At 44.7% G+C, this 15,053-nt stretch overlaps 1 protein-coding gene across 1 annotated transcript; it reads left to right on the forward strand.

Moving 5' to 3' along the window:
* The first annotated feature begins 909 nt into the window (after nt 1-909).
* SLC6A16 (solute carrier family 6 member 16) lies at nt 910-13,452 on the forward strand. Its single transcript, XM_053722185.1, is given in 14 exon segments — nt 910-948; nt 1,327-1,471; nt 1,861-2,018; nt 2,208-2,334; nt 2,535-2,713; nt 2,937-2,988; nt 2,991-3,046; nt 3,213-3,451; nt 10,558-10,644; nt 10,646-10,742; nt 11,075-11,273; nt 11,413-11,518; nt 11,767-11,820; nt 13,293-13,452. Coding segments are annotated over 14 exon segments (1,698 nt in total).
* The last annotated feature ends 1,601 nt before the right edge of the window (nt 13,453-15,053 follow it).

Below are 15,053 nucleotides of genomic sequence, written 5' to 3' on the forward strand. Positions count from 1 at the left end.
CATTTGAGGAGTCAGCAACAGGTCAGAGTGGCAGAAGTGCAGAGAGGAGAGTGTCCCCAGATGTGAGGTAGAGCACTGTCCTCTTGCTGGGGAAAGAGCAGTCAGTGGGGAGTTGCGGGGGGCGGAGATAGACAAAAACGAGATGAACAGTCAATAGCTAATCGCATCAGGAGGTGAAAAATGCTATGAAGAAAGATAAAAGGGGGTAGGATGGAGAGAGTAGTGGGGATGGGTAGCTCCTATTTTAAATAGGTGGATAGGGAAGACCTCTCTGGTGAGGTGATATTTGAGCAGAGACCTGAGTGTTCTACAGAAGAGAAAGCCCAGAGAGTTAAAGGAACCTTCCTAAGGTTATAAGCAAGATGTATTAAATTCATTTCTTTATTTTTTCGGTTTTTTAATTTATGTAATCTCTACACCCAGCATGGGGCTTGAACTTGTAACCCTGAGACCAAGAGTCACATGCTCTTCTGACTGAGCCAGCCAGGCACCCTGAAGTTTGTTTCATTGATTCAAAAACCCACTATAAATGGTACTTCTCTCCATAGGGAGTATACCTCAATGTTTTTAGAAGCCCTTTGAGTGCGATTCCCAACTGTTAGCTTGGCTATCTCTACCCTTCTCCCTTGTACTGAAATATTTCTAAGAGGTAAAACTTATATAGAGATTTTTATATGTTTTGACTCTCAAATCTAAATGTAGGTTGTGGTGTCCTTAAGGTCTGTTCAGGAAGGTGAACACCCCATTGAAAAAGCTGGAGCTGCTCCAGGGAGTCTGCCTAGAATGAAGGTAGAGGCCCAGGATTCCACATCTTTACTGGCAAAAGCCATCTCTACTGAGACAGAACTTTCTGAGAGTGCCCAAGAAAGACAATCTTGGGAAGATAAGGGCATGGCTCCCTGGCCTGCGATGGTCCGGCTTTCAGAGTCCCAGGCTTTGGAGGCCCAGGTGGCAAAGGCTTAGGCCTGGGAGATGCAGGCTTGTGAGGCCAAGTACAGAGCTAGCCAGTCCAGGCACATCTCTGCATTGGAAGTGGCAGCTACCGGGGCACCTGGGTGGCTCAGTCGGTTGAGCGTCTGACTTCGGTTCAGGTCAAGATCTTGCAGTTCATGAGTTCAAGCCCCGTGTCAGGCTCTGTGCTGACAGCTCAGAGCCTGGAGCCTGCTTCGGATTCTTTGTCTCTCTCTCTCTCTACCCCTTCCCCCCTCATGCTCTGTCTCTCTCTCTGTCTCTCAAAGATGAATAAACGTAAAAAAAAAAAAAAAAAAAAAAAAAAAAAGAGTGGCAGCTACCCTGACCCAGAAACCCTTATGTGGTAAGGGGCAGGTTGCAGAGAAGGAAAAGAGAGAGGCCTTTTTTAACCGTCCATGCTGGTCCAATAAGGTTGAGTACATCCTGACTCAGGTAGGCTACTCCATGAGGATGAGTGATCTCTGGCATGTTTTCTTCCTATGACCTCACAATGGAGGTTGTAAGTTTGGGGACCAGGAATCATGGATCCACAAGAGGCTTCAAACTCCAGGGTTTCTGAGATCTGTAGAGGCTGGAAATTTGGTACTCTGAGCAGGATAGGAGTCAGGTGCCTGAACACTTAGGATCATAAGAGGGTAGGGGTACAGGGTATCAGAATATAAGGATGGTGGTCCAGGGTGGGGGTGGAAACTAGGCATCTGGGTCTTACAGAAACTAGGGGTGAAGAGGTACCTGGGACTATGAGGGATGTGGAAACAGTTGAGCCCTGATGCCTGTGGCCCTGAGGGAGGTCACGGGGTGGGGGAATGTGTTTTCCCGGACCCCCAAAGAAGTTTAGGCACTGAAAAGCCAGGTGGTTCTCAGAGCCCTCCTGACTCCCTTGCACAGGCAGTTTTCTCATCTTCTGTATCCACGTGCTGTTCTTGATCGGGGTTCCTCTTCTATTCCTGGAGATGGCAGCTGGTCAGAGAATGCGTCAGGGCAGCATTGGTGTATGGAAGGTCATCAGCCCCTGGATTGGTGGTGTGGGGTATACCAGCTTCATGGTGAGGAGTCCTGGGCTGCCCCGGCCTGCCCTTTACACCCCACTCCTACCCTGACCCTTGTCCTGGGATGGGTCCCATGACTTCACTTCCACAGGTCAAGTCTCTTCAGTTCCCAGTCCTCTCTCTCTAATCCCCTCTTTTTTCCTGTTCTCATTCTTCCTCCCTAGCCACCTCCTTTGTGGCCCTCAGGTGTGCTTCATCACCAACTTATACTTGAATGTGGTCAATGCCTGCATCCTGTCCTACTTGGCCCAGTCCTTCCAGTTTCCAGTTCCATGGGAGAACTGTCCCTTATTGATGAACTCCAGTGAATTTGGTGAGGAAGAAGTGAGAGAGGAGGAGATGGGGAAAACAGCTGGAAGGGAATTTGGAAGAGGAGAAAGGAGTGAGGAGGGTAAATAAGAGGAAAATCTTAGAAAGAAGAAGAAATGGGAGGGAGAAAGAGATGGAGGAAGTGGGAGAAAGGCTAAAGAAAAGGGAGGGATCATCCTATCTAGTAGGCATGTCCAAAGACAGGTCCTCCCAGATCCTGAAGGACAACACCTTCCATGTACTTCTGGTACCTGCTGACCTTGAAGGCCTCAGACAGAATTGAGGATGGTGGGTCACCAGTCTTCAGTCTGAAATTGTTCTTATTGGTGTCCTGGTATCTTGTTAGCGCTTTCATTATTAATGGGCTCAAGTTCTCTGGAAATGTAAGCCACCATTGACATTCTCGGATGCCTTAGACCTCATCTAATACTGTTATCACTGATCTCCTAATGTCTTGCTCCTTCTGGCCTTTTGCTCCCACCAGCCCTTGACCCTTGCTGAAAACTGTCTCCTCCTCACTTCTGACTCAGAACTTTTGATCCCTGTTGATTGTTGGTTGACCCCTCACTGGTACAGGCTTGCTGATATGTCCCATTCTCAATTCAGGTAATGTATGTCTTGGTACCAGTCTCTTATTGCATTGTCCTCAGTTTCCTCATCTGTGTCTACTGCTCTAAGGGGCAGTATTTGGCCTTCAGTATTTGATGCTTTCCGAGGTAAAGTACATCTTCCTCACTCTGCTACCGGGCCTTGGCAGACTCCTATTGTCTATTTTTAGGGCATGCTTTCCCCCTTATTACCCCATGTCCTTCCCCCCATACTTGCTAAGGTTCTCCTCTCCTTCTTTGACATTTCACCTTGTACTTGTCTTCCCCCTTTTAGATATCAACTATGTGCAACATGGATGTATGGCATGAAGTAGGGAACCGGGTCTTGTTTGCCTTGTGTCTAGGCTTTGGCCTTGTCTCCTTATCCTCGCACATGTACCCATCCAGCAACTGTCTCATTGATGCCTTCGTTGTGACTCTGGTCAACCTGCTTAGCATGCTGCTGGTCACCTCTTTTTACTTCTGTGTCCTGGGCTTTTGGGCCACAGTCATCATGCACCGCTGCAGTGAGAAGTAAGGCCAGCCCCTTAGTTGAGGGTGCCAGCACCAGGGAACTACAAAACCTAAAGACCCTGACTTTCAACATGCTACAGAGACTCCTGTCCACAGCTGGCAACATCAGGTGCACTTGCAAGTTTCTACTGTCCCGTGGAGCAAAACACAGAGACAGTAGAATCTCTGTCATGTAATATTTTGTCCAGAGCCTCTTTCTGGCCCTAGAAATCTTCAAACTCAGAGATTGCCAGCCATCCACTTCAGAGTACCACCACAGAGATAGGCTAAAAGTGGCAAACATTCAAGATTACTCTGGTCTCAGATACCATCTAAGAGCACACCTATATGGAGAACTTTCCACTTGCTGAATGTTTTCACTCTTAACTTTCAACTCCTAAGTTTAGGGATTTCTGTCAATCTGTCGCACTTAAACCCCAAAAGGACTCTCAGAAAGAGATTTTTTATTGTCTGCTCACCCCTTGTTTTTCATTCTTTAGGCATTAGTTTCAAAAACACTCATCAGACATTTAGAAAGAACTCTTTGTGTACCACAGAGATGTGGACAGGTGAATCAGACCACAGTTCTTGCTTTCACTGAGTTTTCAGTTTTCAGAGGGAGGAGGTGGGGGAATTGCATAATCAGACAGTCACAGACTCATGATAACTAATAACAGGGGTGATGGGGAGTATAGAAGACAGAGCCTTTAATTCTGACTGGGCTAGTCAGAGAAGGACTCCTAGAGGAGGCAAACCTAAGCTGAATTTGTCCCTATCCTAATCCATGTAAATAAGCACTTTTTTCTTCTAGAATTAACCTGGGAATATTCATGTGCTTATGTGCAAGAGTCCTCTGGGGTATATACTTAGGAATGGAATTGCTGGGTAGGGTGCCCACACCTTTAGTCTTACTGTGTGTTGTCTCATTACCAAAATGGCTTATGATGTGTGAGAATTCTGCATATCCCACTTTCTGCACGTTTGATTACACTTGGTCACACTTTAAAATTTTTGCCAGTCTGGTGGGAGTGTAATGGTATTTTTTAATGTTTAAAAAACATTTTATTATGAGGTATTACCTACATATAGAAACACACATAAAACAACATATGCAGAATAAATAACTATAAAATAAACAGCACCCATGTTAACAACTAGAATGACCCATAGAAGATCTCTGTGTATCTCTAATTATAAACTCTTTCCTCACACCCACTGTCCTGGCTTTTATGGTAATTAGTTCTTTGTTTTTTTTTTTTTTTTATATTTTATTATCTACGTATGCATATCTAAGTACAATATAGTTTAACGTGTCCATTTATATAGTTTAATTTGTTCATTTACATATACATTCTCTTTGTATTCTTTTGTGTTTTACTTCTTTCATTTCAATGTGTGTTCATAAGATTCATCCATATAGTCTGTGCTTTTAATGCTGTATAATGTTCCAGTATGTGAACATTCCACAATTTATTTATCCATTATACTATTGACCATTTAGAGTCTTTCCAGTTTTGGGCTATTAAAACAATGCTGTTCTAAACATTCTTACACGTGTTCCTGATGTACTACACATGTGCTTACGTGTGTAGGGTATATATCTATGAGTGAGATTGTTGATGCCGAGTTCTATGTTACCGTGTGACAAATCACTCCGAAAGTAAATGGCTGAAACCAAGAATGATTTATTTTTTCTTAAGATGCTATGGGTTGGCTGGCAAGTTCTTCTATTGGGCTTGCATGGGTTAACTCGCATGTCTGCATTCAGCTGGGCCCAGCTGGGATTGCACCGCTTTGCTGTGTGCGGTGTTGACAGGGCTCGCTTGAGCGCTCTGGTCAGCTGGTGGGTCCGCAAGGCCTGCTGTTTCCGGGAGGCCTCTCTGTGTGGCTAGCTTGGGCTTCCTCATATGACAGCTCACAGAGAACCTAGGTGGAATCAGCAAAGTGTCTTGAAGCCTAAGCATGGGAATACTCTCATTGTCGTTGCTGCTACATTTCTTTAGTCAAAGGAAGTCACAAAGCCACCCCAGATTTGAGGGGTGGAGAAACAGCCTTTACCTCTTGATGGGAGGAACTGCAAAATACTATGGTCATGTTTCTACCCCACGTATAGCTTCAGTGGATAATGCCAGGTTACCTTCCACAGTATTTAGGATTGTAATGGTCTTTCCTTCCACAGTATTATTAGGATTGTAATGGTCTTTCTATCTCTTGTTGCTGGGCTCACTGTCATACACACACACACAAACACACACACACACACACACACACACACACACACACACACACACACACACTTGCTTAATCTCCATGCTAGAATGCACAGCAAATAGTTACAGAATTGCTAGCTCATTCCATTGCGGAAACAAACATACTAATCCCAAAGTTCAGTATTTGTTGACAACTTTTTGTCTTTATCCTGAATTTTATAGTTAAAATGCTGTGTTCAAAATTACTTGGGTTAGGGGCGCCTGGGTGGCTCAGTCGGTTGAGCGGCCGACTTCAGCTCAGGTCATGATCTCACGGTCCGTGAGTTCAAGCCCCACGTTGGGCTCTGTGCTGACAGCTCAGAGCCTGGAGCCTGTTTCAGATTCTGTGTCTCCCTCTCTCTCTGACCCTCCCCCGTTCATGCTCTGTCTCTCTCTGTCTCAAAAATAAATAAACGTTAAAAAAAATTTTTTTTTTAAATTACTTGGGTTAGTTCTTTTTCCTTCATTCAGTATGATTGTCACTTACTTGAAATACAGTTATGTTCATTTGTTTCTGTTTATATGGAATTTTAATGTCCCTCAAACGTTTATTTTAATGTGAAACATTAATATGGTTTCAAAAGAGAAAATTATACAAAGGGACACTCAGAAATTTCACCAGCACTTCAACCCATTTCTCATCCATCCCTTATAGGTAAACCGATCTCATTATGTTTTTATTTATCCTTCCTGTGTGTGTTTGTAAAAACAAAGAGAAAGATGTATATATTTTTATTTACCCTTCTTTTTATTTAAAAGGAAATTGTTTTGGGGCGCCTGGGTGGCTTGGTTGGTTAAGCGTCCGACTTGGGCTCAGGTCATGATCTCACGGTCCGTGAGTTCGAGCCCTGCGTCGGGCTTTGTGCTGACAGCTCAGAGCCTGGAGCCTGTTTCAGATTCTGTGTCTCCCTCTCTCTGCCCCTCCCCCGTTCATGCTCTGTCTCTCTCTGTCTCAAAAATAAATAAACGTTAAAAAAAAATTTTTTAAAGGAAATTGTTTTAAATTTTTTTTTTTTTTTCAGCGTTTATTTATTTTTGGGACAGAGAGAGACAGAGCATGAACGGGGGAGGGGCAGAGAGAGAGGGAGACACAGAATCGGAAACAGGCTCCAGGCTCTGAGCCATCAGCCCAGAGCCCGACGCGGGGCTCGAACTCACGGACCGCGAGATCGTGACCTGGCTGAAGTCGGACGCTTAACCGACTGCGCCACCCAGGCGCCCCTAAAGGAAATTGTTTTAAATGTTTATTCTTGAGAGAGAGAGAGAGAGAGAGAGAACGAATGGGGGAGGGGCAGAGAGAGAGGGAGACACAGACTCGGAAGCAGGCTCCAGTCTCCGAGCTGTCAGCACAGAGCCTGATGCAGGACTCGAACTCACAACTGCGAGATCATGACCTGAGCCAAAGTCGGATGCTTAACCGACTGAGCCACCCAGGCCCCCCTTTTTACCCTTCTTTCTTATGCAGAAGTTAGTTTTTATCCTTTTTTCATTTAACACTATATCCTGGGAATCACTTTTCCATGTCAATTTTTTTCTTAGATGATCTAAGGCCTGGTGGTAGTGCCTGCCGTCCTGTAGATCAGTGGTCCTCTATTCTTTTTTTTTTTTTTTAATTTTTTTTTTTCAACGTTTATTTATTTTTGGGACAGAGAGAGACAGAGCATGAACGGGGGAGGGGCAGAGAGAGAGGGAGACACAGAATCGGAAACAGGCTCCAGGCTCTGAGCCATCAGCCCAGAGCCCGACGCGGGGCTCGAACTCACGGACCGCGAGATCGTGACCTGGCTGAAGTCGGACGCTTAACCGACTGCGCCACCCAGGCGCCCCATCTATTCTTTAGAGTTCTCTTCACTCCTTAGTATGTAAGGCCTTGTTACAGTCAATAACTGGACACCATAAAAAGTCAAACCATTTTCTCTTTGAAAGATACCCGTGAAGATAATGAAAATGCATGTCCCAGTATTGGAGAAATTTATATGTTCTATACATTTATATTCAGAATATGTAAAGAACTCCTAAAACACACTAAGAGGACAACCCAACAAAAGTGTGCACTTAACTTTCTACAGTCTGTTTAGAATTAATACTTCAGGGGCATCTGGGGGGCTCAGTCAGTTAAGCATCTGACTTCAACTCAGGTCATGATCTCACAGTTTGTGAGTTTGAGCCCCACACTGGGCTCTGCCACTGGCAGTGCGGATCCTGCTTGGGATTCTCTCTCCCTCTCTCTTTGCCCCTCTCCTACTCACACATTCACTCTCTCTCTCAAAATAAATGAATAAACTTTAAAAAAATGTACTGTTTGCTGTTGGGCTCCATTTCTGATGAGGAATTTGTAGTCTTTGAGATTGCTGTTGCTGAATATGTAGTGTATCATTTTTCTCTGCCTCTTTCAAGATTTTTTAATGTTTAGTTTTCAGTTTGATTTTAAAAAAATTTTTAATGTTTATTTTTGAGAGAGAGAGAGAGTGAGCTGGGGAGGGACAGAGAGAGAGGGAGACACAGCATCCGAAGCAGGCTCCAGGGTCCGAGCTGTCAGCACAAAGCTCGACGTGGGGCTCGAACCCGTGAACTGTGAGATCATGACCTGAGCTGAAATCGAGAGTCAGACACTTCACTGACTTGAGCCACCCTGTGCCCCAACAAGTGCCCTCCTTAATACCTATCACCCATCTAGCCCATCTGATAAAGAGTTAGTATCCAAAATCTATAAAGAACTTATCAAACTCAACACCCAAAAAACAAACAACCTAGTTAAATGGGCAGAAGACATGAATAGACACTTTTCCAAAGAAGACATCCAGATGGCTAACAGACACATGAAAAGATACTCTTTTTCCTTTGAAATACTTCCAAGCTTGTCTTTTATTATTTAAGCACAGCAAATATAATCTTCAACAATTCTAATATTTGGAAGTAACTTTAGGTCAATTTTTACTATGTTGTTTCTGATGGTTATTGCTCATGGTGTCGTCTTTTTGTGTACTTAATTGTCTCTTTGTCCTATTTATTTGACCATTATTTGTAGGAATTCTTAAGGCCTAGGATGAAGGTATATTCCTATAAATAGGACTTTTGTTTCTACCTGATGCATAGGGACATTAGAAAGAGACTACTTGAAACTCAGTTCTTGGCTTGAGTTCTTGAGACAACCAGGATCAAATATTTGGGCTGCACATCCAACCTAGGACTGACTTGGTTATGACATGTCAAGAACTTTATTTTTAAAAAAATTTTAATGTTTATTTATTTTTGAGATAGAGAGAATGAATGAGCTGGAGAGAATCTTCACAGACTCTGAAGCAGGCTCCAGGCTCCGTGATGTCAGCACAGAGCCCGACACAGGGGCTTGAACTCACAGACTATGAGATCATGACCTGAGCCAAAGTGGGACGCTTACATGACTGAGTCACCCCGGCGCCCCCCAGAGTTTTATTTATTTATTTATTTTTTATTTTTCGGAGTTTTATTTTTTAATGTTTATTTATTTAGAGAGAGAGAAAGTAAGTGATTAGGGGAGGGGCAGAGAGAGAGAGAGAGAGAGAAAATCCCAAGCAGTCTCCATGCTGTCAGTGAAGAGGCTAACATGGGGCTCGAACCCATGAACTGTGAGACCATGACCTGAGCCAAAATCAAGAGTCGAGTGCTTAACCGACTGAGCCACTTAGGCACCCCATGTCAGCAACTTTAAAACATTTCCCTTTGTTCTGATCATTTCTGAAGCAGCCTTCTTTGGCATTCCCTGTCTTGTGGAAGGGTTGAGTGCAAGCTTCTGGTTCATTTTTATACTGAAGGTGTAGTAGCCCTTTGAATTGCGAGATTAGGGGAAGACCTTCTGGTCTGATTCTTACTTTGTGCAGGCTCTGGTGCTTTATATCTGACCCTCATTCTCCTTTTATTTCTTAAAAGTCATAAAATTGGAAACTAGGGGTACAGTGCTGTATTTGGCTTTTACCTTTGGGAACAAGTTGCTTTGGAAGTCCCCTTTCCCCACTGTTTTTGTGTGCACTTCAATTTTTGTATAATAATTTCTCATTTTTTCAATATTTTAATTAAGAAGATTAAAAATATTTTTCAGATTTTTAACTTATTTACAGTGAGAAGGTTGATCCAAATATTTAGCTTGCCTATTACCAAAAGGACACAGTATTTTGTTTTCTAAAATGTGATCAAACTATACTTAGTTCCCTGCACCTTGCATTTTGCTCTTAGCAGTAAGTTGTGTCAAGCTTTCTACTGCAGTTCGTGTAGAGCAATGAATTGGATTTTTAACGATCTGTAGAAATTGGTCAAGTGAAGAATGGTAGTGGGGTGAGGGTGGTCTTGGGCATGAAAGAGCATGGCCAGCCCTGAAATGGTAAGTAGTTAAGCGTGATTAGAGCATAAAATGTTCAGAGGATCATGGGAGGAAGATAAGGTAAATAGGTCAACAGGATTCAGATGAAAAAGTCCAAGCAGTTTCTCTCACTAGCTCACCTCCAGGGCAGCATTATGTACATGGTAATCTAAGTAAATGGTGCTTCCTGACATTCAGTAATGCAAAGCCTAGAAGATTGCCTTTTACCCACTAGTTAAGAAGAGAGCAAGGGAAGAGGTAGGTGGTGAATAAGACACCCGTCACTGCAGCAGATATCCCAGAGTTCCTGTGAAGATAATGCAAAACACTCCTCCTGGGCTTCCCCCATGGTAAGTTCTCCAGGCTCACATAAATTCATGATCCTGGAGGTGTGTACCTTCTAGGTTTCGCCTCAGGCTCTACCATGCCTGGATCAATAATGCTAGGTTAGTGGTGCCCTTCCTTATCTAGAAGATAAGGGAAAAGGAGGTGATCTCCTGAGGGGCCAAATGGTCCTGTGTGATTCAACTCCTTACCCCCAGGAATGCTGAAATGCTTGAGAAGCTGATAACCGTAGGGAAGTTCCCTCTTGAGGCCCAGCCCCCTTCCAATCTGGTTGATAGCCCTACTCTGCCTTGACTCCTGGCTGGACAGCCTTCTCCAGCACATCAAGAGCATTGTCCTCAGCCACTTGAGTGACTGCAACTTAGAGAAGCAGTTTTTGAAGGTCAGTAAAAGTAGGTGAGCAGGGCGTGGAGTTACTCAAAGCCTTTTGTGAAACAGAAATTTCAGCTTTTGCTAGCACCAGAAAAACATCCCAGAAGCACCAGGATAACCTGCAGCCCAGATGATGCAGAGAACTAGAACTTGCAGAATGCCCTCCACGGGTAATGCCAGGTAGACTGGTTTTCCATGTCAGAGGGTCAGCTTGGAGATCTGATTTTCTCAGCGACCCACAGCTTTTAGGGAGTTTTCCAGGGAAGGTAGATAGTATCCTTGTCTGTATTTTTTTGTTAAGTCCAAGGATACTTTAACTCCTACCCTCTCTCCCCTCAACAGGTTAAGGAGGGCCCAAGCCTTGCATTCATGGCCTTCGTTGAAACCATGTCATTCATTCCTGGGTCTGTCTGCTGGTCTATCCTCTTCCTGTTTTTGCTGACACTGGGGCTGAGCACCATGGTAGGGATCATGCAGGGCGTCCTAACACCACTCCAGGACACCTTTTCTTCTTTCAGGAAATACACAAAACAGCCTACCGGTACTCTGACCAATGCCCTACTCCTACCAATGGCCCTGATTTATCTGAGACTCTTACCCAGCTCAGGTCTATAACCTATGCTTAGCCCTTGTCACCCAACTAGACTTCTGACCATGATCCCATCCAGTGTTCCCTCCAGTGGTTGTCTTTGGGCTCATGTTCCTGTGTGGCTTCTTCTTCACTCGACCTTCAAGCATCTACTTCATCAGCCTGCTGAATGAATACTGAACAGTCCTCCCCATCATCATCATCATCATCATCATCATCATATTTTTTTTTTAATTTTTTTTTCAATGTTTATTTATTTTTGGGACAGAGAGAGACAGAGCATGAACGGGGGAGGGGCAGAGAGAGAGGGAGACACAGAATCGGAAACAGGCTCCAGGCTCTGAGCCATCAGCCCAGAGCCTGACGCAGGGCTTGAACTCCCGACCGCGAGATCGTGACCTGGCTGAAGTCGGACGCTTAACCGACTGCGCCACCCAGGCGCCCCCATCATCATCATATTTGAAAACATGGCTGTGGGCTGGGCCTGTGGGGCCAGGAGGTGATAGCTTGGGTCTATAGGGAAGGTTGACCCCTTTCTGGTTGCTTCTGTTGTCACCCAGCTAGAGTGATGCAGGGACTCAACCTCAGGGCCTTCGGAGAAACATGTTTATTCATTCATTTAACATATTTCTTGAGTGCTTAATATGTGCCAAGCACTGTTTTAATCACCAAGGTTATTGAATAAAACAAGCATCCCTGTCCTCAAGGAATTTATATTCTAGTGCTGGTGACAGGCAGTAACCAGATGAACGAATAAAAATCAGGGGCGCCTGGGTGGCGCAGTCGGTTAAGCGTCCGACTTCAGCCAGGTCACGATCTCGCGGTCCGGGAGTTCGAGCCCCGCGTCAGGCTCTGGGCTGATGGCCCAGAGCCTGGAGCCTGTTTCCAATTCTGTGTCTCCCTCTCTCTCTGCCCCTCCCCCGTTCATGCTCTGTCTCTCTCTGTCCCAAAAATAAATAAACGTTGAAAAAAAATATTAAAAAAAATGTCAGGTGGTGACAACTGACAGGAGAAAATCAAAAGGTAAAGTAAAATGATCAAGAATGGGAGTATGTGTGGGTGCTAATTTAGGTTGGATTGCAGGGAAGGCCTCTCTGATAAGGTGACATTTGAGCAGACTCCTGAAGGAAGTGAAGGAAGGAGACATGATTTTGAGGAAGTGTTCCAAGTAGAGGAAACACTGAGTACCAAGGCAAGAGGAAGCATCATGCCTGGAATTTTTGAGGAGCAAGGAGATCGGAGAGGTTGGAGTAGAATGTTCCAGAGAGATAACAGGAGATCAAGGAAGACCTTCTAAGCTATAGCAGTACTTAGTTTTTTTTCTGCAGCACGAGAGGAGGCATTGGAAGGTTTTGAGCAGGGGAGTGACATCGTCAGATTTATTTAAAAAAATACCTATGACTGCTGTGTGGAGTATAGACTATGAGGAGTCAGGAGTGAAGCAAGGAGAATAGTTGGGTGCTATTGCAATATTCCAAAGAAAAGACAAAGAGAAGGGCCTTCGTGGCCAAAAGACCCCACTTGGATATTTATTGCAATTGAGAACATGCAATAAAGGAGTTGGATACATGGGCTTGAAGAAACTAAGAAAATTTCCCCCCGAGGGTCAAGTGTTGCTGCCTTTTCCAGTCTGAGCTGGTTAGTATGGATACCCAGCATGTAGAAGAGTCCCTCACACATCATAAACATTTTCATATTCATGGAATGAATGAAAGGGACTTGGCCTTTATCCCAAGGGCATTAGGTACCCATGAACAATTTTGAGCAGTAGAGAAATGTTTGAAAATTTTTCTTGGGTCGCGATGCAAGACTGACTAGGGAGAAGATAAGAGAGGATGAGTCTTGAGCTGCGGCAGAGTTTGGGAGATGAAGTAGAATATTTGAAAGATGCTAAGGTTGGGCTGCCCTCCACCCCCAAGGCTGGGTGAGGCCTGACTAGGCCTCCCACAGTCTTGTGGCCCTTCCTCCCAGGTTCCTTGAAGACTTGGCGATCATGTGGGGACCCCTCATCTCTCCCATCCATTGGCTGTGGTGCTTTCTCTGTCCCGTTGTGCTGCTAGCCCTGTTTGTGATTACTCTGATTCATCTGTCTCTGAAGACTATCACCTATGTGGCCTGGGACTCAGTGTGAGCTTCTTTCCCTAGACACTAGACCTTGCTAGAGAGTGGGGGCCAGATCTTTCAATCCACTCATGGCCTAAAGATGCTATCGTCTCATTCTCTGACTCCCTGAAGACTCATTGGTCATCTGCCCTGGTTCCTATCCCACCCTTCCCTTCTATAGTCCTCATTTTTCTGGGAACTTTGATGTTCTGAACCCCTTTCCCATCTTTCCACAGTCAAAAGAGGTGCTTCACCAATACCCATCATTGGGGCTTCTTGTAACGATTGCCCTTTTTCTCACTGTTATCCTCCCCATCCACACATATTTTGCATACTGCCTCACCCACAGGATTCCCTTCAATCCCACAAGCCAGGGTAAGCCTATGGTATCTTCCAAATCCTTACCCTTCATCCAGCCAATGCCCGTTAAAGAGGTCCAAAACTAGGAAATCCTGCGAGGTGATAATCAAGTTGCTGATCAACCTGTTGTATGATTGCCTAACTTCATTCATTTGACTTGACATCACACATTCCTGGAAATAGCATAAGAGGCAGCTCATACCAACTTGCAACTGTTGATGTCCCCAGACACAGAACTGCTATTATTCCCAAAAGTAGAGGCATAATTTGGTGGACACATGGGGCCTGACTTTGCATCCCCCTCTCAGACCCCATCCTTCCTGGTTACCACTGTCACTGTGTTTTCCCCATCCCCTTCCTCAGTATATACACACGCCCATGATATTCACTATTTGTCATGTCTATCAAATCTGCTTCTTGACTGATCTGTCCAGCTCCTGGAAGGAAGCTGGAGGAGTAATGTTGTTGGTCAATAAATCAGTCCACCAGGACTAAGTCCTGGATGTCAGCGATTTTTTTTTTCTATAAATGTCTTTTTCCCAAAAGTCTTCCATTCTTTTGAGAGCCAAATGTCCAGCCTAGAGTTCCTGCCCTATCCTTGTCATGGCAAATTCAGATCTAGATTACTAAACTTGCTTTGTCTAGGGATTGGCCTTTAGCCAAGGGAAACGTGGGAAATGGGGTTTCAGCTAAGATGGAAAGGATATTAATCACTTGCCAATGGGACATGGTAATCATATATGAGTCTAAAAATTTTATTTTTATTTTTTAAGTTTATTATTTTGAGAGAGACAGAGTGGGGGAGGGACAGAGAGAGAGAGGGATAGAGAAGATCTCAAGCACTCTCTGCACTGTCAGCACAGAGCCTGATGCAGGACTTGGAACTCATGAGCTACCAGATCATGACCTGAGCGGAAACCAAGAGCTGGACACTTAACCGACTGAGCTACCCATGCACCCCTAAAAATTATTTTTAAAAAGAGGCTCCAAGACTGTGAATCAACACAAGTGGTTTAGGGAACTACCTATTGCTGAGCCCACCAGGGCCCCATATCTGCGTGGTAGGAGACCTGGCAGGTTTTACTACAGGGCTAAGTCAAAAGAATTTGCCTAGTGGGTGATGACGAGTGGGTCTCTCAGAACTTCCGGAGGGGTGAGTCCACAACTGAGCTGACGTACTTACCAAAAGTAGATAGGGGTCAGTCAGCGACTGGGATTGGGAGCTGTGGGTAGAGGTGGTTGGGATTCCCGAAGATCCAGGGAATGGGT

The sequence above is a fragment of the Lynx rufus genome, unplaced genomic scaffold, assembly GCF_022079265.1.
Source record: "Lynx rufus isolate CCGP_SWC_20201006 ecotype Redwood Valley unplaced genomic scaffold, mLynRuf1.p SCAF_16, whole genome shotgun sequence".
NCBI classification, from domain to species: domain Eukaryota; kingdom Metazoa; phylum Chordata; class Mammalia; order Carnivora; family Felidae; genus Lynx; species Lynx rufus.